The sequence below is a fragment of the Mobula hypostoma genome, chromosome 18 (genome assembly GCF_963921235.1).
Source record: "Mobula hypostoma chromosome 18, sMobHyp1.1, whole genome shotgun sequence".
Classification (NCBI taxonomy): Eukaryota; Metazoa; Chordata; class Chondrichthyes; order Myliobatiformes; family Myliobatidae; genus Mobula; species Mobula hypostoma.
This window is the reverse complement of record NC_086114.1, coordinates 34,639,301-34,666,312: the sequence shown is the minus strand read 5'-3', so window position 1 is coordinate 34,666,312 and position 27,012 is coordinate 34,639,301. Positions and strand designations below refer to the sequence as shown.

Below are 27,012 nucleotides of genomic sequence, written 5' to 3'. Positions count from 1 at the left end.
AAAATGGAAATAAAAAAGTTTTCTTAAAATATTGAAGAAATATGTAATCTTTATGCCTTTTGGAAATCAGTTCAACTTTTACTTGCTTAGCTATTCACAGTAACAGAAATTTTGACTGGGGTGCCCAAACTTTTGCATGCCACTGTATCAATATGTTGGGACCAGGTTAGGTCCTCAGAGATCTTGACACACAGGAACTTGAAACTGCTCACTCTTTCCACTTCTGATCCCTCTGTGAGGATTGATATTCGTTCCTTCGTCTTACCCTTCCTGAAGTCCACAAACAGCTCTTTTGTCTTACTGACATTGAGTGCAAGGTTATTGCTATAACACACTCCACTAGTTGGCGTATCTCACTCCTGTACGCCCTCTTGTCACCATCTGAGATTCTACCAACAATGGTTGTGTCATCAGCAAATTTATAGATGGAACTTGAGCTATGCTTAGCTACACAGTCATGGGTATAGTGAGAGTAGAGCAGTGGGCTAAGCACGCACCCTTGCGCACCAGTGTTGATTGTCAGTGACGAGGAGGTATTATCATCAATCCTCACAGGTTGTGGTCTTCCAGTTAGGAAGTTGAGAATTCAATTGCAGAAGGAGGTACAGAGGCTTAGGTTCTGTAACTTCTCAGTCAGGATTGTGGGAATGATGGTGTTAAGTGCTGAGCTATAGTCAATGAATTGCATTCTGACATAGGTGTTTGTATTGTCCAGGTGGCCAGTAAGTTTGTTAAGTTTGAACGGAAGTCAAGAAACAGAACCAGAGAATCTTTGATGATTCATGTCAAAGGAGAATGGGAACCTGGACCTCGACAATTGTTTAGAAAATACAGAAATGGGGCCTGAGCAAGTAGGTGGTTGGGAAGCACCTCAACCTGAACCCTGATTGGTGCTGCAGAAGACAAAAAACAAGAACCCAGTATGTTGGACAGGAGCAAAGGAACCTAAGCCCTGGTGGGTGGACAGGGAATATAGGGACCCAGTGAGCTGGGCCCCAGAGAGTGGAAATTTCAAACATCATATGCTGAGCCAAATATTAAACCATAAGAATTTTCAAAAGATTGGAGAGTAGATGATAATGGTTTTACACTTCATCAAGTAGAAAAAATGCATCTTTCTCAGAAAGTGAAATGTAGCCTTTTCAAGATTCTTTGCAGTATTTCTTTGCTCTGGTAGACCGCTTAGATGTTGTAGCATGTTTTTAAGAGATCTACAGGCTATTTTCAATATGGAGTTGTGCTTTTTTTTTCAGACTCAATAGAGAAAAGGCAAGCTTAGATAAAAGAGCATTAAGAAAAAAGACTACTTCATAGCTTCACACATAAAAGTTGCTGGTGAACGCAGCAGACCAGGCAGCATCTCTAGGAAGAGGTACAGTCGACGTTTTGGGCCGAGACCCTTCGTCAGGACTAACTGAAAGAAGAACTAGTAGGAGATTTGGAAGTGGGAGGGAGATCCGAAATGATAGGAGAAGACAGGAGGGGGAGGGATGGAGCCAAGAGCTGGACAGTTGATTGACAAAAGGGATATGAGAGGATCATGGGACAGGAGGCCCGGGGAGAAAGAAAAGGGGGAGTGTTTGCGCTACTTCATAGCTTGCTATTTTGAGTTATAGATGTAGAGCACGAGAGATTTTTCTGCAAAGGAGGTCAGTGCTGTGAAGGGTGAAAAGTTCAAGTCAGTACTCAATTCTATTTATTCTAGGTCAACTGAAAATAAGTCAATGAAAGATTTCGTCTTTCTGGGCTCTGAAATTCTGGAAATTACTTAGAATCACTTCTTACCCACATCCTCACAACAGAATCCAGGATTGTGATTAGTAAAATCTACTGGCAGAAAGAAAAGTGAAAAGCTATGTTGGAATAGTTCTGAATTACAGTTAGATTAGCCTGAGAAAATTTATTTCAATTGGAAAAGTAAAGGAAATAGTTTCTTTCCTTGAAGATGAGCTGTTAATACAGTAAGGAAAGACAGAACACAAGTCAGTTACTCTTTTTCCAGGGAGACTTTTTCCATGGAAATTTGTTTGATTCCCTGACAGCGAGTCACAGACTGTATCTCTGTTGCATGATAAATCATATTTCCTTATTCTGCATCAATTTATTTGAAGTGCTTCCATTATGTTATATTGTCATTGACACTGTGCCATCTGTCTAAACACCATTCAGTTTTTCCATTTCAAACTCAAAAACTTTATTAATCAAATAAATCTTTGTGTAATTCCCCTAAGAGGTGAAGCCATTCTTGATGATTCTTTATAAATCACCAACTCAACCATCACATCGTGCAAAAATACTGTCTCCTGCGCTGCAACATTTTTTTTTAGTGTTGAAGGATCAATTGAGCAGCTTGTTGTACATACTGCAGATAAGTTGTTTTCCTAATATTTAGATAACAAGGTTATCAAAGCAGAATTATAGCCTACAGCGGATCGTTTCTGATTCTTTCAGTACCATTTGGAAGATGTTTTGCGAGCAGTGAACTGTTGTTAAAGATTTGAAAGTTTTGTTTCTGCATTTGCTGTGCAGGTTCATAGAAACTGGAAATGTTTGGTGCTGCAGTCTTTGTCAAAGTTAAATTATTTTTGGCATTACAACTTTTCCATTACTAAGTCAGCTATTAGTTGAGGCCTTTTTCTTCAACAAAGTAGCATTTTAATACTTCATTACCTCCCATTTATTTTTAGCTACCTTATCACCACTCTGAATCTCTCTTGCTCCATTTACCCTTTCAGCCCTTGAACTTTCTCTGTCATGGTTATGTTATCCTCATGATTTTTGCTGATGATACAGTCTCTGGTGCTTCCTTATTTCTCTCCAACTTGCAGTGCCCCCTTTGTTCTTAAATGGCTTTGGTGCCCTTAATGCTACTTTATCATTTCTGATGATTCTTCCCATGGTGGTAGCAAAGTTTTTGTCTGATCCAAATGTTTTCAAGCATTGAAGTTTTTTTGATTGATCCAAATAATGATGCGTACACACTTGGACCACATAGATCGATGTGGTCATTTATCTACATAGGTCCTAAAATCAACATTAATTCAAGAAATTGACTAAAGGAATTTGAGATAAAGATATGAGGTACCTTACTGATAGTGATGGATGCAAACCTCAGTTATCATACCTACGAAGACCATTAACCAATTACTTTAATAGAGCAGGTAACATTCAGTCTCTTTTTCCCAAACCTTTTCTTTTGTACTAAATTATGAGAATGTGTAAGGATGTTCTGTTAAGTATGAAAGAGACAGTTCACCTTACTGCAGTGTATTTGTGAAACTACTGTTTGTGCCAAATTCTTTCAAATTATCTAGTCTCAAGGGACAAACATTTGCAATGAATATGAGTTGGCTAATTAAATGCAAGCAAAATATTGCAGAACCATTTTTACAATACTTAATCTTAATACATTTATTTCAGAAATGTAGATTTTAAAACATTGCCCAAATCTAATACCTATTTGAAGTTTTACATGTATGCTTTTCTCAACATAGTTAAAATGTCTTTACCTTGTTTGACACTATTCACTCTTCAGCTGGAACGTTGTACATTCCTTTGTGCAGATTGAAATGCAATCTCTTTCTGCCTCCCTTTCACTTGCAAAATATTCATTTTTGTTTTTTTATATACCTTTGTTATATTGTGTATATGTTCTTACTATTCTGCTTTAGATCTGGAGACAAGCAACAATTTCCGTTGAGTAGTTATAATTTGTGGATGTTTACCTTTTATTCTAAATACTCAGTTACAGGATACACTATAGCCCTGAACTGCAGTTTTGAAGATAAATTGGAACTTCTGATTAATTTTCTTGATCATTGCAAATTCTTATTTTCCATTTTGATGACTTTTGATTTGTTCATATTTAGCTGGTTGCGTATTTGATGCATTATTTGCTTGCATTTAATTAGCCAACTCATAATCATTTCAAATGTTTGTCCCTTGAGACTAGATAATTTGAAAGAATTTGCACAAACAGTAGTTCCACAAATACACTGCAGTAAGGTGAACTGTCTCTTTCATACAAAGTCAAGTTTACTGTCCTATGCACGAGTACGTGGAAAATATACTTGCAGCAGCATCACATTGCATGGTGTAAGCAGCATATACAAGGACGCATGAATTAAACCTATTATACCAACTTTTACAAGAAAACACTAGAACAAAAAGAAAAAAAGTCCATTTTAGTGCAAGGTGGTCACAGTATTGCTAAACTGTACTGATAAGGGTTTTGCTGCTTGATTGAAGAATCAAATGGTTGAAGGGAAGTGGTGCTGTGGGAGTTAAGGGGTTTGTATCTCCTGCTTGATTGTAGCTGTGAAAAGGTGGCCTGGTCCAGACAGTGAGGATCTTTGATGACTGATGTCAAGTCAAGTTTATTGTCATTTAAATAGATACATTTATACTGTCAAACAAGGCAGCATTTCTCCAACCAGAGTGTAAAGCACAGTAATACACATAACACACATTAGCGTATGAAAGTAAGAATGAAATCTACAAATCAATTGCACATAAATAACAAACGAAAGTGCACAAATTAAGTATTTTAAAATACATAACAGATTAACCAGTGACACTTTGAATGCGATGAGGCAGGGAATTCAGAAGCCTAATGGCCTGAGGGAAGAAGCTGTTTCCAATCCTGACCATTCTTGCTTTGATGCATTGGAGTCTCCTGCCTGATGGTAGAAGTCAAACAGGATGCTGGATGGATGGATGGGATCCTTAATAATACTACTAAGGGCCCTGCATCCGCAGCACTCCCAGTAGATGTGCCTGATGGATGGTAGGGAGACCTGTATGATCCTCTCAGCCATTCTCACAGTCCTTTGTGGGGACTTCTGGTCTGAGGCACAGCTGCTCCCATACCAGATGGAGATGCAACTTGTCAGGACACTTTCAGTGGTGTTCCTGTAAAGTACATTTAAGATGGGAGGGGGTAGCCTTGCTTGCCTCAGTCTCCTTAGGATGTGAGGGTGCTGCTGTGCTTCTTGTTCAGGGAAGTACTGTTAAGGGACCAGGTGAGGAACTTGATGCACTTAACTCTCTCGACAGAGGAGCCATGTATTCATGGAGGGGGGTTGGTTTATCTGCACCTTCCTAACGTCCACATTGATTTCCTTGGTTTTCTCCATGTTTAGACTCCGGTTGTTCTTCTCACAACAATCCACCAGCCACTCCACCTCTTCTCTATACTCTGCCTCATTTTCGTTGTTGATTAGGCAAACCACTGTTCAGCTGAATCCTGTGGCACGGTCATGCTTTCAGTGGTGTAAACAGCAGCAGGCTGAGCACACAGCCCTGGGGAGTACCAGTGCACAGCGTAATGGGACTAAAGACAGTGCTGTCTTCACGAACTGACTGTGGCCTTTCTGCTAAGAAGTCCAATATCCAGCTGCAGGGTGAGGTGTTGAGACCCAGCAAGGACTATTTCCCCACCGGTTTCTGTGATGTGTTGGTGTTAAATGCCAAACTGATGTCTATAAATAGCAGTTTGGTATATGAGACCCTATTTTCCAGGTGGGACAGGACAGAGTGGAGGGACGAGGCCATTGCATCGTCCGTGAATCGATTAGAGCGATACGAACTGGAGAGTGTCCAATGTGCCAGGAGCAATACTTTAATGTGCTCCATGACCAGCCACTCAAAGTATTTCATAATGGTTGATGTTAATGCCACCAGACGATAGTCATTTAGGCAGATTACTGTCACCTTCTTTGGCACTGGAATGATGGTTACTACCTTGAAAACCAAGGGGACAGTGGACTGTTCCAAAGAAATGTTGAATATATCCATCAGCAGCTTGGTTAACAGGGCCGTACAGTCTCTTAGAACCTGACCTGGTATAGAGACCCACAACTTCGTGTGGGTTGATTCTGGCCAGGGTTGACTTTTTGAGAGTATCCTGCAAATACTATCAGTTTCGGATGTGCCCATGATTTATTGGGCTGAATCCATTACTCTCTATAACTTCATACTTCCATGGGCTTTCAAATTGCCATACCGGACCATGATGCAACTGGTCAGAATACTTTCCACAGTTGAAGTTTGTTGGAGTTTCCCCAGAAAGAAAAAATGGTGTGCTTTCCATATGATTGCACCTGCATATGCAGCAAGTTTTATTTGTTATATTTTGAACACATGACTCTTCGTGTTACGATGGTGATCTTTCAAATATCATACTTTCCACCTGTACCATTCTTGAGGTAAAGGTGTCCTCCTCCGAAACCCATTCCACAACCCATGGACTCCCTTTCAACTATTTTGTTCTTGGTATTAATTATTTATTTGTATATGCACAGTTTGACTTTTTTTGTACGTTGATTGTCAGTCTTTGGTAATTTTCAATTGATTATTGTACTTACATGTTCTACTTTGAATGCTTCAAAAGTAAATCTCAAGGTAGTATATGGTAACATATACAGTACATACCTTGATAATAAACTTACTTTGAAATTTGAACTTTGAGATAGCATCATTTAGCAAGCAACTTAGAGAGTCCAGTGTAAATAAGAAATCAAAATCTATTTGTAATGTTAGTAAAGGTAAGTTTAATCTAGTCTTAACTTCAGAAGTTCAAAGTCCTTGCAATATTTTTCTAAAGTGGTGAGGCAGTGAACAATGAATGTGAAACAATTTATTATTAAAGCTGAAAATGTTGATCAGGTATTGTCTGTCAAGTGATAATTAGGTTAAAATATGAAGAATAATGTATGAATGAGTGGTGGGTAGGTTAGTGATGGAGTGGGAGTCAAGAGATTCTAAATGAAGCAAGGTGTTGTATAGTAGAAGATAACAGAAGTCTTGAAAACGCACAAATAAAAATTGATTTATGGAATTGGAAAGAATACTAGGAATTTGGTATAGAATTTCTGGACTGCTTATTAACTGAAATGTTTTCAGCTTAATGTGTAGTCATGAATCTCCTCTACTTTGGAAACCAAGCACATACTGAACAACCTAAAAATGATCTCTTCACAGGTTCTACTTGGCTTGCTTAATATTTCCAACACTTTTCTTTATATTTGTTGCATCTATTTTTTTCATGTGAATTGATCCATGGCACAAAAAAGCATTTAAGATATTTCTGAATGTAGATATCCTATTTATCTAAATATTCATTCATGCATTCTTAAAACTTATGAACTTGTTTTATGTACCTATATGTTAGTTATGTTTATGATCAAAACTGCTTCTGGTATTTTACTTGCGTAGTTCATTATGACACTTAATTGCTTGAGCAAGAGTAATTAATTGATGATAGGAATATGTATTGTTGTTTATAACAGCCATTATTAGATATTAGTATCCTAAGTAACATCATTAAATTCATGATTGAAATTTGATTTTTATAACTTTAGAGGAAAGGACATGTAAAGTATAAATAATGAACGTGTAAATTTCAATTTAAATGTACAATAACTGCATTTGAAATTCAAAATGCAAATCAGTCAGTTAATTTTATATTAGTTGTTGTTAGCTATGCTTTATGTTACTGAGAATGATTAAACTGGGTAATATTTTGTATTTGAATTTTTTGAAACTGCTAAAAAGATGTATTTTCATATTAAAATATGACAGTATATTACGAAAACAATGTTGATTTGTTTTTCTTCTGTCTTGCTAAATTTATTTTTCCAAAGCCTTGAAATTTGGTATTGGTGAACTTGCAAACTCTTTAGACATCATTGAGGAGAATCTAAGTCATCCAGCTCGAAAAAGAAGACATGCAAAGAAAGATGACTACAACATTGAAGTTCTGTTGGCAGTAGATGATTCTGTTGTCCGCTTCCATGGAAAACAGCATGTTCAGAATTATGTTCTGACACTAATGAATATTGTAAGTGATCTTATATACCATTTATTATATTTACTTCTTGTTCATTAATAAAAGTTAAAGTTCACATCACCTGTAATTTGGTGTAGTTAGTATATATAATATGTTTATCATTTTCTGTATTCTCACTGAATCAAATTTTGTACTTGAATAGGGAAACTCCTTCACACTTCTGCCAGCGCAGTTTATACAGATTAAAACTGATTATTCTGTGGGTGTTCCAGTAGAAAATGACCAGGGGCGTTCAAGAAGAAAAATAGAATAGAAGGAGGATTGGGATAGGAATCAGATGCCAATAAGTTGGGTGAATCTGGGGCTGCGTTCGTTGGGTGCCAAGGATTATTAGATGAAGGCTTTATGTTTGGTGGTATGACAGGGAAGTGGATATGATGGGCAAAGGGGAGATATAAAGATACAAGTAAATATATTAAAGGGGGCATATCTGTTTTTTTTCAATGCCAGGCTGGGATCTGCTCATAAAAGCCCCTTTTAATTGCCCTGTGCAGAGCAAGCAGCAGGGTTAGTACTGGGCTGAGCTAAGACTTCCTAGGTAGTGGTGTACTTTGGATTATGTGAACGAGCTTCTCCAAGTATGGGTCTAAAATAGTTTTACAAAGAATAATGCTATAATGTGCTGAATGCTGTGGAATTGTGAAAGTACTATTTTTGATATGCCTGTCTAGTTTCCTTTTGCGTGCCACAGTCCCGAGAAGACACTGGATTGTGTAGAGGGAGCGAGAGAGTTTGAAAGAAATGAGTGAGGGCTGTCAGCACATTTTGCATGCTACGGTTCCCGAGAAGACAATGGATTGTGCATAATTCGGCATTTGGCAAGGACCAATAAAAAGAAGTTTGGTTTAAGGAGAGGCCTTCGTGTGAGTGGGCCAGAGTTGGAGTGGGTAGTTGAGGCTTTGGCTCATCAAGGCTTTGGTAAGGAGAAGCATAGGCCATAAGTAGATTTTTTTGGTTATTTATTCTTTCTTTCTTTCTTATTGCACATTTAGAGCAGTGGGGATACCAGACAGGATACTGGAATGCTCCTCTTGCAGGATGTGGGGAGGCAGGGAGACCTCCAGTGTCCCTGATGACCACACCTGCAGGAAGTGCATCCAGCTGTAGCTTCTAACAGACCTTGTTAAGGAGTTGGAGCTGGAACTGGAACTGGATAAACTCCAGATCATTTGGGAGGCTGAAGGATTGATAGACACGGCATACAGGCAGATAGTAACACCCAAGGTGCAGGACACAGGTAACTGGGTGACCGTCAGGAAGGGGAAAGGAGAGCCAATGCAGAGTACCCCTGTGGCCATTCCCCTCAGCAACAGGTATACTGCTTTGGATACTGTTGGGGTGGGGATGACCTAACAAGAAAAGCCACAATGGTCAAGTCTCTGCCACTGAGTCTGGTCTGTGGCTCAGAAGGGAAGAGGGGCGAAGAGGCGAGCTGCAGTGATAGGGGATTCATTCATTAGGGGAACAGGAAGGAGGTTCTGTGGATTATAACGAGATTCCTGGATGGTTTGTTGCCTCTGAGGTGCCAGGGTCAGGGACATATCAGATCAGTTGCACAGCATTCTTAAATGGGATGGTAAGCAACTAGATGTTGTGGTCCACATCAATACCATTGCCATGAGTAGGATGGGTGACGAGGTCATGCAAGGTGACTCATGGAGTTAGGTGGTAAGTTAAAGGACAGGGTCTCCAGGGTTGTGATCTCAGCATTGCTTCCCATGCCATGTGCTAGTGAGGCCAGAAATAGAAAGATCATACAGTTTAACACGTGGCTAAGAAGCTGGTGCAAGAGGAAGAGCTTTGGATTTTGGTATCATTGGGCTCTCTTCCTGGAAAGTTGGGTCCTGTACAGAAGGAACGGCTTGCACCTGAACTGGAAACTAATATCCTAATGGGAAGATTTGCCAGTGCTGCACGGGGAAGGTTTAAACTAGCGTTACAGAAGGTGGGAACCAGAGCTCCAGAACAGATGTTGGAGTAGTTATGGAGAAGGATGTTGTCAAGCTTACATACAAAGTCAGGAATCAAAAGGTTGAGCATGGTGGGACTAATGTTCTGAGCTGCATATACTTAAAAGCAAGAAGTATAATCGGAAAGGCAGATGAGCTTCGGGCATAGTCTAGCACATGGAATTATGAAGTTGTAGTCATTAGTTGAAGATATCATGGACCACACACACATCAAATGAAGAAGTTCTCAGAAGAGCCCAAGCAGTTAGATCACTCGTACCAACAATAAAAGAAAGACAACTCAGATTCCTAGGACACATCATATGGAAAGATGAACTAGAAAAATTCATACTCTCTGGAAAGATCGAGGGGAGCAAACCTAGAGGAAGACTTCGGCTTATGTACATCAAAAGCCTAGCCGGGTGGCTACACATCAAGGAAATGGAAGTCAACCAAAGAACGGAGGATGACTATATGGAAAACCATGGTCATCAACGTCCACATCGGATATGGTACCTAGACAGACAGATATTAGTGAGACTTGGTTGCATGAGGAGCAGGACTAGCAGCTTAATGTTCCAGAGTTGCGTTGTTTTAGACATATTAGAACAGGAGGGATTAAAAGGAGGAGGGGATGGCATTACTAGTCAGGAAAAATGTCATGGCAGTTCTTAGTCAGGGCAGACTGGAGAACTCATCTAGTGTGTTTTTATGGATAGAACTTAGAAATAAGAAAGGTATGACCATGTTAATGGGATTATATTATAGAGCAGCCAACAGTCCACAGGATTTAGAGGAGCAAATTTGTAGAGACTGCAGTCTGTTGCATAAAACAAAAGGCTGTGATAGTAGGTGATTTTAACTTTCCACATATTCACTGGGACTCCCATATGGAAAAAAGTGTTGGATGGGAAAATGTTTGTCAGATGTCGTCAGGAAAGTTTCCTTAATCAGTGCCTAGAAGTCCCAATTACAGAGAGTGCATACTATTGGAATGAGACAGGGCAGGTGACTGAAGTGTGTGTAGGGGAACATTTGCATCTAGTGAACATAATGCCATTAGTTTCAAAGTAAATTTGGGAAAAGATAGATCTGGTCCTCGGGTTGAGATTCTAAATTGGGGAAAAGTCTATTTTGATGGTATCAGAAATAATCTGCCAAGTGAAGATTTGGACAGATAGTTATCTGGCAAAAGTGTACTTGGTAAGTGGGAGACCTTCAAAAGTGAAATTTTGAAGTGCAGGGTTTGTATGTTCCTGTCAAATAAAAAGTAGGGATAATAGTTTTAGGGAACTCTAGTTTTCAAGAGATTTTTAGGCCCCGATTAAGAAAAAGAAGGAGATGCACAGCAGCTGTAGGCAAGTTGGAACAGGTGAGGTACTTGAGGAGTGTAAGAAATGCAAGAGCACACTTAAAAAGGAAATCAGGAGGGCTAAATGAAGACATGAGGTTGTTCTAGCAGACAAGGTGTAGGAGAACCCTAAGAGTTTCTACAGACACATTACGAACAGAAGGATTGCAAGGGACAAAATTGCTCCTCTGGAAGATCAGAGTAGTAATCTATGCTTGGAGCTGGAAGAGATGTGGGGAGATCTTAAATGGATTTTTTGTTTCTGTTCTTACTTGGGAGACAGACACGAATTCTATAGACGTGAGGCAATGCAGCATTGAGGTCATGGATCCTATACAGATTACAGGGGAGGAGTTTGCTGTTTTGAGGCAAATTAGGGTGGATAAATCCCCTGACAGTATGTTCCCTTGGACCCTGTGAGAGGCTAGTGCAGAAATTGCAGAGGTACTTAAAACATCCTTAGCCGCGGATGAGATGCCAGAGCACTGGAGGCAATATTCCCTCTAAGGTGTGTACGTGTGCGTGAGCACACACCTTTCTCTACTAGTGCACAAAGGAATTTAAACTGCGCACAAAAGGTTGTCATCCTCTACCTTGTTGACATGTTAAATATATTTCACCGTCGTACATAATCACATTTCCTTTTCTGGTTTCTGATGCGGGCGGTGTTGACAATGTGGAGTTTGCGATGATTTGTCTGCAGATTTTAGAACTGGCTTATTTATACCATTTTTATTGAAAAAATTATTGATTCACTATATCAAATTCCACAGAATCAAAGGCCTTGAAGTGCAAAAGAACTGTTAGTTCATTTAAAGTGGAATGGCATAATAAAATAGTAGAAACTGCTATACTGAAAGCTCATGAGGTTAGGAATGTGCAGCTACGAGAAATATTTATGTACAATATTGGTGTTACCTGCGCGTATTGTCGCCTTGCCAAATTTGCTGGAGAATTTGTAAGTGGGAAGAAATAGAGTGATATTTGGAAACTTGACTTTTTAAAGCGTCATTTAGCAAGCAAATCACATATGGACGGTGTGCAAAAGCTCTGGCGAGAAAATCCTTCATTACATGCTACAGGCCTGTAGTGTATATTTTGCGGAGTGCAGATGAACGAGAACAATAACGATCAAACCCAGACGAGATCAAAGTTCTTATTGACAATGTTTTTCTAGCTGTTAAAATGAATACCCCTATATAAAATTCAGTGCGCACATATTGTTGTCTCTGGGCAAAAAATTTACACAGCTCAAGATTTTTGCACACACTGGTCATTACAAATTAAAGGATAACTTACGTTATTCAGTTGTTTAAGAAAGATTCTAAGAATAAGCCAGGAAATTGTAGAATGGTGAGCCTGACATCAGTAGTGGGAAATTTATTGGAGGTATTCTAAGGGACCGGACATATAAGTGTTTGGATAGACAGGGATTGATTAGGGATAGTCAACCAGGCTTTGTGCATGATAAGTCATGTCTAACCAATCTTATACAGTTTTTCGAGGAAGTTGCCCGGAAGGTTGATGAAGGCAAGACAGTGGCCGTTATCTGCATGGACTTTAGCAAGGCCTTTGACAAGGTCCCGCATGGGAGACTGGTCAAGAAGATTCAGTTGCTTGGCATTCAAGATGACGTAATAAATTGGATTAGACATAGGCTTTGTGGAAGAAATCAAAGAGTGATTGTAAATGGTTGCTTCTCTGACTGGAAGCCTGAACCTAGAGGTGTGCTGCAGGGATTGGCACTGGGTCCATTGTTTTTTGTCTGGATAATAATGACGATCTGGATAATAATGTGGTAAACTGGATCAGCAAATTTGTGGATGACACCAAGATTTGGGGTGTAGTGGATAGTGAGGAAGACTATCAAAGCTTGCAACGGGATCTGGACCAGCTGGAAAAAATGGGCTGAGAAATGACAGGTGGAATTTAATGCAGACAAGTTTGAGGTGTTGAACTTTGAGAGCACCAGCCAATGTTGGTTTTACATGGTGAGCAGTAGGGCACTGAGGAGTGAGGAGATCCAGAATTCCTCCAAAGTGTCATCCCAGGTAGATAGGGTCATAAAGAAAGCTTTTGGCACATTGGGCTTCATTAATCTATGTACTGAGTACAGGAGTTGGAATATTCTGTTGATATTCTGTCTAATTTGGAGCCTTGTGTGCAGTTTTATTTGGTCACTGACCTGCAGGGAGCATGTACGTAAAATTGAAAGCATACAAAGAAAATTTTCAAATATGTTGCTTGGATTTGAGGACCTGAGTTATAGGGAAAGGTTAAAAAGGTTAGGACTTTATCCCCTAGAACATAAAAGATTGAGGGGAGATTTGATAGAGATACACAAAATTATGAGGGGTATGGATTGGGTAGTTGCAAGCAGGCTTTTTCCACTGAGTTTGGATGAGACTACAACTAAAGGTCATGGGTTAAGGGTGAAAGGTAACATTTTAAAGGGAACACGAGGGGGACATCTTCACTCAGGCTGGTGTGAGTCTGGATTGAGCTGCCAGCACAAGTGATGGATGCAGGGTCAATTTCAACATTTGAGAAATTTGGTTAGGTATATGGATGGCAGGGATATGGAGGCCTATGGTCTGGGTGTAGGCCGATGGGACAAGGCAAATTAATGGTTTGGCACAGACTAGAGGGACTGAAAGGCCTGTTTTTGTGCTGTAGTGTTCTATGACTCTGCACTGAGTAAAACCCTGTACATGTGTCCCACACAAAGTCATGCTGACTATCCATCATGTCCATGCATTTGCTAATATGTGTTAATTTGCTCCTAAAAATCTACCCTAATTATTTCCTTACTGTTGATGTAAGGCTCACCAGTCTTTAATTTTCTGGACTGTTCTTGTTAACATCTTAAACAAAGGAACAACATTGGTTAGTCTCGCAACATACATCAAAGTTGCTGGTGAACGCAGCAGGCCAAGCAGCATCTGTAGGAAGAGGTGCAGTCGACGTTTCAGGCCGAGACCCTTCGTCAGGACTAACTTCCTTCAGTTAGTCCTGACGAAGGGTCTCGGCCTGAAACGTCGACTGCACCTCTTCCTACAGATGCTGCTTGGCCTGCTGCGTTCACTAGCAACTTTGATGTATGTTGCTTGAATTTCCAGCATCTGCAGAATTCCTGTTGATTGGTTAGTCTCCACTCTTCTAGGACTCTGCCCATGTCTACAAAGGATGCAAAGGTCTCTGTAAATGACCCAACAATCTCTTACTTTGCATCCTTCAATATCCAGGGATAGATACCATCAAGACCTGGAGATGTACTTCAAGATAACCGATACCACCTCCATGTTTTAATATCAGCAAACCTTAGAATGCTAGCATGTGTCTCAAACCTCACCATCAGTCATGTCCTTCTTGGTGAATGGAAATGTGGATTACTAATTAAGGACTTCATCCACTTTCTCTGATTCTGTAAGTCCACTCCCTTGTCCTTCAGTGAAGCAACCCTGTTTATATTCATGTGTGTGTGTGTGTGTGTGTGTGTGTGTATAAAACACACGTCTAGGGTCAGTATGATTTGGGTTCAACCAAATGGGAAATTTGGAATGTTCCACTGAGGGAATTAAAATTGTGAATGCTGTGTAAGTGCTGCCCCATGCAAAATTATTGTTCGCCTGGAAATAAGACCTTATACTAGCATAAAGTTAAAGTGGAAGTATATTTACAGATTTTTCAACTTTATCAAACAGTTAATGGGGGGAAAGAAAGAAAAGGGCCTAGTACAGTTAAACCAGTCAAAATATGCACATGAACGTCAGACTAGTCGGATGTTTCGCTTTGATCACTTAGGCACTGAACCCACGTTATGCGTAAAAAAAACACCAGCCACAGTTCGAGCTTCTGTCGAAGACCATTTCAAATGAACTGGCTAACTCAGGAGTATTGGCACTTCCTCCTTGGAACCATTCGTCTGCAAAAAGCACTTCTTAGAACAGGGTCTATCCTTTGAGCAGAATTCTGTGAGCATCTTCCCTGAGCTCCCCACCTTCACCTTCCAACCTCTGCCATAAATTTTAAATATATATAAATTTTGTATACATACACACACACACGCACACACACGCATGCACACGTGTGTGTATGCATTCATGTACTGAGATTCTCGTTAATCCTACTTGATTTCATGCCCTCATTTAGCCCTTCTAATTTCTTGTTTAAGTATTTTCCATCTTTCTTTATTTCCATCTTTCTTTATATCCCTCAAGGGCCTTTCCTGATTTCAACTTTCTATACCTTGCACATCCTTCCTTTATGCCTTTGACCAAACTACAATATCTTTTATTATCCATTGTTTCTGAACCTTGCCATCTTATTTTTCATCCTTGTAGGGACATAGAACAATGATATTGTGTGGAACTAATGAAACTAGCTGTCTACATACATCTACTGATGCTTCTGGACACATCTTCAGTGATGTTCCTGGTACCCTTGGATGTTTTGGGTCTTTCAACATCATACAACCTCCTCCAGGTGACCCAGCCGGGGCCGATCAGACCCCAGCTTGTGTCCAGATAGCAAGCTACTTATGACTCCATGGCTCCCTTCTTTTGAGCCACAGCCAACTTGAGGCCCTCTCTGCCGCATCGGTGGTATTGCAGATGGCTCTCCTCTTCCTCTCTCCCTCGATGCCCAAATTGTTGAAAGCTCTGGCTACGGAATGGGCTGCGAATCTCCTGCAACCAACCTCCACAGGGAGACACCTCGCTCTCCATCCAGCTTGCTGACAGTTGCTGACCAGTCTTGCGTACTTGGAGATCTTCCTTTAAAAGGCGTCTTCGAAGCGATCTTCCCATGGGACTGTCAGCTCCAGCAGCACCACTTGCTTAGTAGACTCAGACACAAGGGCAATGTCTGGTCGCAGGGTGGTGGCTGCGATATGGTTGGGGAACTTCAGCTGCCGTTTGAGGTCCACCAACAGCTGCCAGTCCCTTGCAGAGGTCAGGATACTTGCAGATGTTCTTTTGGCGGGTACTGGCTGCTTTCCAGCTATGACAAAGGCAATGGTCTGCTTGTAGGGTCAGGACCGCTTCGCCCACTCAACTCCTGAGCGGATGGCTTCAGCGATGGTCTTCAGGACCTGATCATGCCACCATCGGTACCGGCCCTTACCAAGTGCCCTTGCGCAGCCACTGAAGATGTGCTCCAGGGTTTCTCGTTTGGAGCACAATGGGCACACAGATGACTCTACCTTGCCCCATGTGTGCAGGTTTGATAGGCTTGGAAGCACATTGTACACTGCCTGGATGAGAAATTGGATGCGGTGTGGTTCGGCTTTCCAAAGATCAGCCCAGCTCACTTTCCTCTCAACCGCATTCTCCCATCTTGTCCAAGCTCCCTGTTGCTTCATTCCCACCGCCTTGCAGGCTCTCGTCTCTTCCACTACTGTTCTCACCTCCTCCTGAATTAGACGACGCCTTTCCTTCCCTCTGGTGTCCATCTGGGGAGTTGGAAAGGATCCTAGCCCAGCTCGGCCTCGTGTGACCACTCCCACCAGCCTCCTGTGATGCAGCCTTGCCTCGGCTTCCTGAACAGCTTCCTTTGCCTTCCACTTCCTGCCAGTCCTCACTTGGATCCCTGCTCTAGCCATCTTCGGATCACTTGAGTCCTTATACTGTAGCACTTCTCTGGCTCTTGCTACCTTGAGAAGTAAATGCCAAACTAAGCTAATCCCTTCTACCTACACAATGTTCATATCCATCCATTCTCTGCTCATTTATTTGCCTATCTATAAGTTTATTAAACATCTCCATCATATTTGCCTCCATTGCCTCCCTGGCTGTGTATTCCAGGGAGTCGCCTCTCTGTGTTTAAAAAAAGCTTGCCTCTCACATCTCCTTTGAACTTGCACTCTTTCAACTTAAATTCGTGCCCTCTAGTCTTAGGCATTTTGACCCAGAGGAAAGATGTCGACTGTCTATATATGCCTCATAATCTTATAATTCTATCTATGTATCTTATAATCTTATACACTGCCATCATGTCTCCCATCAGCCTCTGCTACTCCAGAGTAAACAACCCAAGCCTGTCCAACCTCTCCCCTAGCACCATGCCCTTCCTAAACTGAGGTAACCAGAACTGAATGCAATATACCAGATGCATCTTAACCTGAGTTTTATAGAGCTACAGTTTAGCTTCTTGACTCTTGAACTCAGTACTTTAACTAATAAAGGCAAGCATGCTACACACCTTCTTTACCACCCTATCAATCTGTGCGGTACTTTCGAGGAGCTATGAATTTAGACCCCATAAATCTCTTTGTACATGAACACTGTTAAGGGTCTTGCCACTAACAATGTCCTGTCCCTTTACATTTGATTTTCTGAAACGCACAAATTCTTACTTGACCGGATTAAACTGCATTTGCCATTTTTTCATCCATGTCAACTACTGATCTAGATCCCACTGTATCCTTTGGCAATCTTCTTACTATCCACAATGCCACTAATCTTTGTATCATCTTTGAACAGCCAGGTCACAGTGGATCCCATGCATTCTAGTCTTCTACCTTATAAGACTTACAAAGTGCCTTACTAACAATCATAGCTGTACCTTTGTGATGGACTTGAACTCTAATCAACTGGCCTTTAAAAGTTCCCACCTTTCAGCTGTGTATTTACTCCTAACTCATTGTCCACTTTTTCCAGTTCATGTCTAATACCATTATAATTAGCTTTTCCCTGATTTCGCACTTTAACCTGAGAACTAGCCTATCTTTAGCCAAAACTGTCTTAACATGTACAGAATTATGGTCATTGTTCTGTCTGTCCATCTATCCATCCCTCCCCTCACCCCACTTCTGGTCTTTTGAACCGTGGGAGGAAACTGGAGCTCTTGGAGGAGACCCACACAGTCACAGGGAAAATGTACAAACTCCTTATAGGCAAAAGTGGGAATTGAACCTAAAATGCTCCTCGCCTTAAACTTTTATCATCCACCAAGGCCCATTCCTCAATAATAATGTCAGGTATGACCCCATCCCAAGTTGGACTCCTGACATATTGTTTCAAAAAATCCCTCCTGAATGCTCCCAAAAAAATCCTGCCCCATCTAAGCCTCTGACATCAAGCTTTGTATCTACAGCAACCCTGAGTATATTGTATCTGATACTTTTATTCAAATCACTGACATATTGTAAGGATGGCTTCATAGCATAGTTTCAGTCAAGAAATATTTAGCACCACAGTATTGTACTCCATATTTGGCTGATTTGGAATTTTGGATTTGTTACGGCTAATGATCAGTTGATAATTCAGGGACTTATACAAAAAAAAAATTGAGAGTTTTCTGTGGTTCAGACAAAAGCACTTTAAAACTAGATGACTTTCAGTTATTATTCAGCGAAAGGTGATTTGCATTACCTCATCCTGAGCTATTGTTCATGGAGTTATGTTTGTTTTGAGATCTTTGTTACTATGGCAATCATTTTGTGGGGAAAAATGGCCTGTCTGGTGGCAAAAGCCAATAAACATATTGAGAATTGTACAAAATGCTCAAGTTTGAAATGCAAGAAGTTCTGGTTCACAATTCTTTTTCTAACTGTTCATACGATTTATAGGTATTTACTAGTATTCTGCAAAAAATTATGCCTTGAATCTTGTTTTTCCACATTTGATTTGTTCATTTTACCATTTTGATCAACTAAACCTGTATGTATTCCAAAAATATTTTGTTATATTTTCCACTATCATTAAAAGGTAATAGTGCTTAACAGGATGATTGCTCATCTAATGTTACGAAAGAAGTGTTAGATTCTTTTTGCCATTTGGTATTCAAGAATAAAGTCATTCTATTTAGTCACCTCTAATAAACACTACAGTTTAGTTCTTTATGCTCGTTTTCTCTCTGTGAATGCTACAATGTCTTTGTAATATATATTACTTTGGTGCCTTGTTAAATTCCCAGCATATTTCAGATTTTACAATCTGGCCGTTGCTAAGATCACCATTTTCCGCCTCAGAAATACTTTCCTGCTGTTTCTGTTCTAGTTATATCCTATCTTTGGAAATGTTGAGGTGATAAAGATTTCATATGTGTTAAATTTTCTGTGGTTACTCATCCATGTAACACCTTAGAACTTTTCACTGAAACTTCCTTATATATGTTGAGGTTGTTGGGTCATTTGAGGGTAATCCTGGATAGTGAAGTAAGATGGGTTGTACCTATGCTAAACTGTGACATGTCTAAGAATTAAGAATTTACCATTTGATTCTCATCTCTTGATTTTTGTGCTTTTACTATTGAGCCAAAGGACTTATTTCCTCAAATTTGCAAATCTTTCACTGTACAAGAATACACAATTGTTGCAGTATTTCATAAATACAAGAGTTCAAGTTTCAATGTAAATTTATTATCAAAGTACATACATGTCACAATATGCAACCCTGCGATTCATTTTCTTGTGGGCATGCTCAATAAATCTATAGAATAATAATCATAATAATAACTGAAAGACTGCCCACCTTGGGTGTTCAACCAATGTGCAGAAGACAACAAACTGAGCAAATACAAAAAGAAAGAAATAATAATAATAATAAATAAATGAGCAATAAACATGGAGAACATGAGAGGAAAAGTGTTTGAAAATGAGTCCATTTGTTGTGGGAACATTTCAATGATGGGGCAAGAGTAGATAAGTGAAGTTACCTCCTTTGATTCAAGAGCCTGATGGTTGAGGGATAGCAACTGTTCCTGAACCTGTTGATGTGAATCCTGAGGCTCCTGTACCTTCATCCTGATGGCAGCAGTGAGAAGGGAGCATGTTCTGGGAGGTAGGAGTCCCTGATGATGGATGTTATTTTCCTGTGACAAGTGTTTCATGTAGATGTGCTCAATGGTTGGGAGGGCTTTACTTATGAAGGGCTGGGCCATATCCACCAACTTTTTGTAAGATTTTCCATTCAAAAGCATTGGTGTTTCCATACCAGGCTGTGATGCAGCCGGTCAATATACTCTCCACTACACGCCTATAGAAGTTTATCGAAGTTTTAGGTGTCATGCTGAATCTCCGCAAACTCCTAAGGAAGAAGAGGCGCTTCAGTACTCTCTTCATAATTGCACTTATGTGCTGGGCCCAGGCAGGTCCTTCAAAATAATAACACCAAGGAATTTAAAGATGCTGACCCTCCCCACCTCTGTTCCTCTGATGAGAACTGGCTCAAGGACCTCTGGTTTCCTTCTCTTGAAGTCAATAATCAGGTGCTTGGCCTTGTTGACATTGTAAGAGATTGTTTTATCGCACCACTCAGCCAGACTTTCAACCTCCCTCCTATATATTGATTCATCACTACCTTTGATTCAGCCTATGACACACGTCCTGTTGAAGCAATCACTAACACTAGGCAAACAATGTCTGAAGGGTATTGATAATAGTTGGGTTCACCCATCTTGTAAAGACTCTGCCCAGAAGAACGCAATGGCAAACCATTTCTGTAGAAAAATTTGCCAAGAACAATCATGATCATGGAAAAACCATAGTCGCCTATGTCATGTGACATGAGCAAATAATGAACAAAGGAACAACGGTGATGTCGGCAAACTTGAACATAGCATTGGAGCTGTGCTTATTCACACGGTCATAACTGTAAAGCGAGTGGAGCAGGGGACTAAGCACACAGCCTTGTGGTGCACCTGTGCTGGTGGAGATCATAGAGGATGTTGTTACCAATCTGAACTGACTGGGGTCTGCAGGTGAGGAAATCGAGGATCCAATTGCACAAGGAGGTTTTGAGGCCAAGGTCTTGGAGCTTATTAATTAAGAGATTCTGCAGCTGCTGGAAATCTAGAGCAACACACACAAAATGCTGAGGTAACCCAACAGGTCAGAAGGAAGAAGGCATAAGCCAGAATATGAAACTGGGGAGTATATGATAAAAGACTCCACAATCTGAAAAGTGGGGTTAGTCAATTTTTAAACAAAATTCTTAAAGTTGAGTAGGTTTTATTCAGTGATGTACACTCAGTGGCCACTTTGATAGATATGTCCTGCACCTAATAAAGTGTCTACTGAGTGTACTGTATGTAGTCTTCTGCTATAGCACATCCACTTCAAGGGTCGGCGTGCTGTGTGTTCAGAGAGGCATTTCTGCACACCACTGTTGTAATGTGTGGTTATTTGAATTACTGTCATCTTCCTGTCAGCTTGAACTATTTTGACCACTCTCCTCTGGCCTCTCTCATTAACAAGGCATTTTCGCCCACAAAACTGCCATTCACTGAATATTTATTTTGGTTTTTGCACCATTCTCTGTAGTTCTAGATACTGTTATGCCTGAAAATTACAGGAGATCAGCAGTTTCTAAGATACTCAAACCATCCCATCGGGCACCAACAATCATTTCACAGTCAAAGTCACTTAGATCACATTTATTTCTGATTTTGATCTTTGGTCTGAACAACTGAACCTCTTGACTATTTCTGCATGCTTTAATGCATTGAATTCCTCCACATAATTGGCTGATTAGATAATTGTATTAACAAGCATATGTACAGGTTTACCTAATAAAGTGGCCACTTAATATAAATTGAGCATTGCAATATGGGAAACTCTGTCACTCTAGAATACTTCTGAAAATGATATTGTCTAAGGGACAAAAAACTTTATTGTTGTCGATTTTATTCTTGAATAACATTAGCGTAGCTTGTAGCGCAGTCATTTTACAGTGACACCTATAAGATCAGGATTCGATTCCCAGTGCTGTCTGTAAGGAGATTATACACTCTCCCTCAATCTAAAGATATACGATTAGGGTTATTGAGTTGTGGGCACACTAAGTACTGGAAGTGTGGTGATATCTGCGGGCTGTTCAACACAATCCTTGCTGATTTGGTTTGATGCTAATGAGACATTCACTGTATGCTTCGACGTACATGTGGCAAATAAAGCTATTTTTTAATTTTTAATTTATTTAACACATTCAATTTTGACATGGAGCATTTTGTAACAAAATGTAGATATATAAGACAAAATATAAATGGTCACAACACAAATTTATCTTTTGAGGGTTGAAACTTTTGCCTATAAACTCATAATGAAGAGATAATGAATTAAGAAAAGATTTGAATTATTTTGAACAAGAGAAAATCTGCAGATGCTGGAAATCCAAGCAACACACACAAAATGCTAGAGGAACTCAGCAGGCCCGGCAGCATCTATGAAAAAGAGCATTTTTTGTGAATTATCTTGAATGCTTTTTCTCTATAGTAATCTTCTCAATGATAGAAGTTATATACTTATCCCAATGAGGACAATCCATGTTGTTGCCAGTGATAAGATACTTCAGAGTAATAAAACTGTTCAGATATGTTTTATGAAAAAAGCTAATTAAGTAACTGATTGCAGTCTGCCTCTATTCTTCTTTCATTAAAGGCTCCAGCAGTTCCTGACACCTTAATCAGATTATTACATAAATCCTTCAAGTCAGATTTTGTAGCAGATGGTTTCAGTCTGTAACAGTTACGATTTGGCTCCAAAGATGGTCTGATTGTTGTACGTAGTTAACTGTTGCCTGGGAAGATAGAAACTGCTGCAGAGGTCTAATTAAGTGGTTGAAGAAAAATGCATAAGTAAACCAAAATCTTAGTTGATTTAAAATAGTGAGTAAGCGTTCCCTCAAGTGAACTATTTGCAACATTTGAGTCCTCCATTAAACACCAGGTTTTTTTTAGCTTTTTCTGTGGTATGTGCTATAATCCACTTTTGGATTAATTCATCAAATAGTTGTGGACATGGCCACCTATTGAGTTAGGGTGCCTATGACTGATCAGAGTGGGAATGTTTGGTTTAGGGGTATACTTTAAGATTTAGTTATACCAAGATTATTGCTGAGAATTACTGAAAGCAGCATGGTGGTTGACACATTTTTCTTTGTGTCAGTCTCAAAACTTGCTGCCATTGGTATCCACCCTTAGTGTGAACGACATTTACTAAGGTCTGCATTCATATTACCCAAGACATATCGAACTGACAGCTACTTGACAGGCCATCATAGATGAAGGTGTGCATATATTATGAATATCTAAACATTTAAAGCTATAGTAGAAAAAAATTGTATTTGCTAGAATCTCATGTACACAACCACCAGATATAGTATGTATTTGCACGAAAAAATCAATTTGGGTTTGAGAAATGCATGATAGCATTTATTTCAATAATCTACCAGCTCTACACCATTCTGGAATGGCATCAATGTCATAAGTATAAGTTGTCAGAAACATATTTCAAGCTCATCATGTGATGATATATTGAACATCTGTCAATAATCCAACAAAATACAATAAAGCAGTCAGGAATTGTGTCCAGCCACCTCCTAAAATGAAAAAAACACATATAAATCCAAATTTCTGATGCAGAGCATGACTCTTCAAAAGCACCCATTGGAAGGTTGATGAGCTATTCCTCAAACATGAGTAGTAGTCACTAGAATACCACTGGAAGACTGGTGAGCCATTCCTTATACACGATGAATAGTTACAAGAATACCATTGGAAGACTGGTGAGCCATTTCTCATACATGAGGAGTAGTCACTAGAATACCTTGCAGAAGCATAAAAAAATTGGCACAATCCACTTTGTATACTTACAGTCAGAAAACTTTCTATTAAGGAAAAACTGTGCTATCTACATCAGTTGGTAGGTTTAGTCAAAATGGTAAATGGCCGATTTGAGCAGTGCTGTACCAGACAGGAAGCTCAGTCTGGAATAGACATCGTCACAAATATAAACACTTACCTTGTGCTGAATGCCATGAATTTTGCTCATGCTTGCAGACAGAAACACAGAATTCTGGCACACATCTACAGATCAACGTGTATCCAGAGCGACCATTTCTTCTATTTGCTTCAATTTCAAATAAAAATGTACCTTATAAGAAATTGTCTTGAGTTAGTGAACAATAAAGGTGGAATTTTATATTAGAGAGGAAAAGTGAATGCTGGAAAACTGTAAACAAAAGTTTGGAAATGCACATAAATATGATTTCATTTGAAACAACTTCCCTACTTCTTTATAATATAAAGTTCATTCCTGCCTTTGTCCTGATGAACTAGAAAAGGTTACAGTAAAATTTAGACAATCTGGTATCCATTTGTTTGAAAATCCCAATAGTTCAGCATGTAGCATATTTATTAAAACACTATGTCCTTGTTATCCCCAGACCGACTATCCATACATCCACATACTCTCATCTATTATTTACTGCAGTTGACATGGGGCCAGAAACATGGGTAGATGTGTGGTTGGAGTTGGGAATCCATTGTACATGCAAGTGCATATGCATTACTTGCTTTACAAACTGAAACTTGGAAGGTGAAATTCGCTGGGTTCTGTGTCACATGCTCCTTTTTAATGCAGCAGAGCTCAGATTTCCATTCCTTTTACACTTACTAGACTACACAGGAAAATTTATTCATTCTCTCTCTTGTTCTCTCTCACTCTCTCAAAAAAATAGTGGGTAATATGAGTAATATCCCGTATTTTGGGAAATCTGCTCATCTGGCAGTACCCAAATCCTGAAAAGTGTAGGATAATCTTAAGTTTTTCTATACACAGTATACTCATCATCAAACTGTGACTTAGCAAAGTGCAAACTGACTGTGGAATTTCCTTCTTATAAACTGCCAAAGTTTCAAGGGTATATCATTGGCTGTAGCACATTTTAGTGCATATTCAAGGTTGTGAAAGGAATTATACCATTCCAAGATTTTTTTTTCATTACTGGGCATGGCCAACACTTTCAATTCTGTCAGTAGCTGATGCAATTAATGTAAATACTGGTGAAGAGAAAACTGGAAAATGTATTAATTCAATACCAGCAAAATGTGTATGGGCATGTTAACTGTGGTTCTTTTGTGGTTTAGGAATGGCATTTTCCCAGTTGAGTTCTGAGATTGCTCACAGATGCATGTGAGATGTTATAGAAAACTGACTTTTAAGTTCAGAGTTCTATTGCGAAGAATGTTGGATTCCTGAGCATTGAGGATGGTTAGATTGGAGGTAACATCACAACTGCAGAATGAAATCTAAACAATTCGAATGAAAAGTAATCTTTAGATTAATGTGACATAAAGGTGTGTTGAAAATAAAGGAAATATACAAAATGAGGGTCAAAATAAAGTAATATTGCATAGCACTTTGAAATTTAATTCTAAACTTTGCCTACAGGTTAGAACAGGAGGATGATTTCAGTATTTCAGAATCAGTATCTGTATTTGAATCGGTTTTAATATCACCAGCATACGTCATGAAATTTGCTAATTTAGCAGCAGCAATACAATGCAATACATGATAATATAGAAAGAAAAAAGTGTAAATCAAAAAGTAAGTATATATATGTATATTACATAGTTAAATTAAAAATAGTACAAGAACAGAAATAAAAGTGAGGTAGTGTTCATGGGTTCAATGTCCATTTAGGAATTGTTGCGCAGAGTGTGTGCCTTCAGGCTTCTGTACCTCTTTCCTGGCAGTAAAATGAGAAGAGGGTTTGTTCTGGGTGATGGGGGTCCCTAATAATGGACACCGCCTTTCTGAGGCACTGCTCCTTGAAGATGTCTTGGCTACTATGGTGTCTAATACCCAAGATGGAGCTGACTAATTTTATAATTTTCTGTAACTTCTTTCGGTCCTGCGCAGTAGCTCCCCACCGCCCCCCATACCAGACAATTATGCAGCCTGTCAGAATGCTGTCCATGGTACATCTGTAGAGTTGTAGAGGTTTTCAAGTGTTTTAAGTGATGAACCAAATCTCCTCAAACTCCTAATGAAATATAGCAGCTGTCTTGCCTTCTTTATAGCTGCATCGGTATGTTGAGACCAGGTTAGATCCTCAGAAGTCTTGACACCCAGGAACTTGAAATTGCTCACTCTCCCTACTTCTGATTCTCTATGAGGATTGGTTCATGTTCCCTCATCCTGCCCTTTCTGATGTCCACAATCAGCTCTTTGGTCTACTGACGTTGTTGCAGTGATACCACTCAACTAGCTGGTATACTTCACTCCTGTACACCCTCTCAGCTCCATTTGAGATTCTGCCAACAATGGTTGTATCATCACCAAATTTATAGATGCCATTTGAGCCACACCTCACCACACAGTCATGGGTATAGAGAGTAGCACAGTGGGCTAAGCACACATCCCTGAGGTGCGCCAATATGGACCGTCAGTGAGGATTGTAGCACAGGTTGTGGCTTTCTGTGACAGCATGCCACATACTTTCCAGTTTTGGACATTAATGACTTTGTTTTCCTCATTTATAAATGTTAATTATTTTCAACAGGCCCATTTGAAATCTCTAATTTTGCTGTCACTGTGATTTCTTCATTAGCCTTTTCTACCACTTCTAAATCAAAAAGAGGAACAATGAAATGCTGGCCCTTACATAAAATAATGCACATTATGGGTGTAAAAAGACTAGGTCGACATATAAACATCAATTCAATTGTGCCTGTGCGAAAGATCATTTTGCAGAATGCACAATTCTTAGGTCACTTGAGTGAAATGATGTATGATATCCTGTCCTGACCCCTGCTGGTGTTGTGTATTTAATATTTCAGTAACATTTGAGTAATATTGTAAATATATTGTTTGATTAAATCATTCATTATGGGTTATATGTAAAAATACTTGCACTGCATATATCATGACGGTGCCATGTGATATGTGCCTGCCTCACGTAAAGTAAATTCAGATATACACAAGTTTGCTCCTGGCTCCTTGCTTTGCTTTCAATTAGTTTTAATGTTTTGGAGTTACAAAACATAACTGTGGCAATGAGGAAGTTTTAAAGAAAGCTGAGATGATTACATACCTGTTAAAGCACATTGAGATGTTCGAGTTGAAAAAAATGCGGCAA

General features: G+C 39.6%; 1 protein-coding gene across 2 annotated transcripts in view; it reads left to right on the top strand.

The window, feature by feature from the left end:
* The window catches only part of LOC134358453 (A disintegrin and metalloproteinase with thrombospondin motifs 14), a 242,619-nt gene that overhangs the window by 90,648 nt on the left and 124,959 nt on the right, over nt 1-27,012 (top strand). For both annotated transcript variants that reach the window (XM_063070692.1, XM_063070691.1), the window contains exon 4: nt 7,644-7,840. In XM_063070692.1, the coding sequence (XP_062926762.1) occupies nt 7,644-7,840 (197 nt within the window). The remainder of the gene's footprint in view (nt 1-7,643; nt 7,841-27,012) is intronic.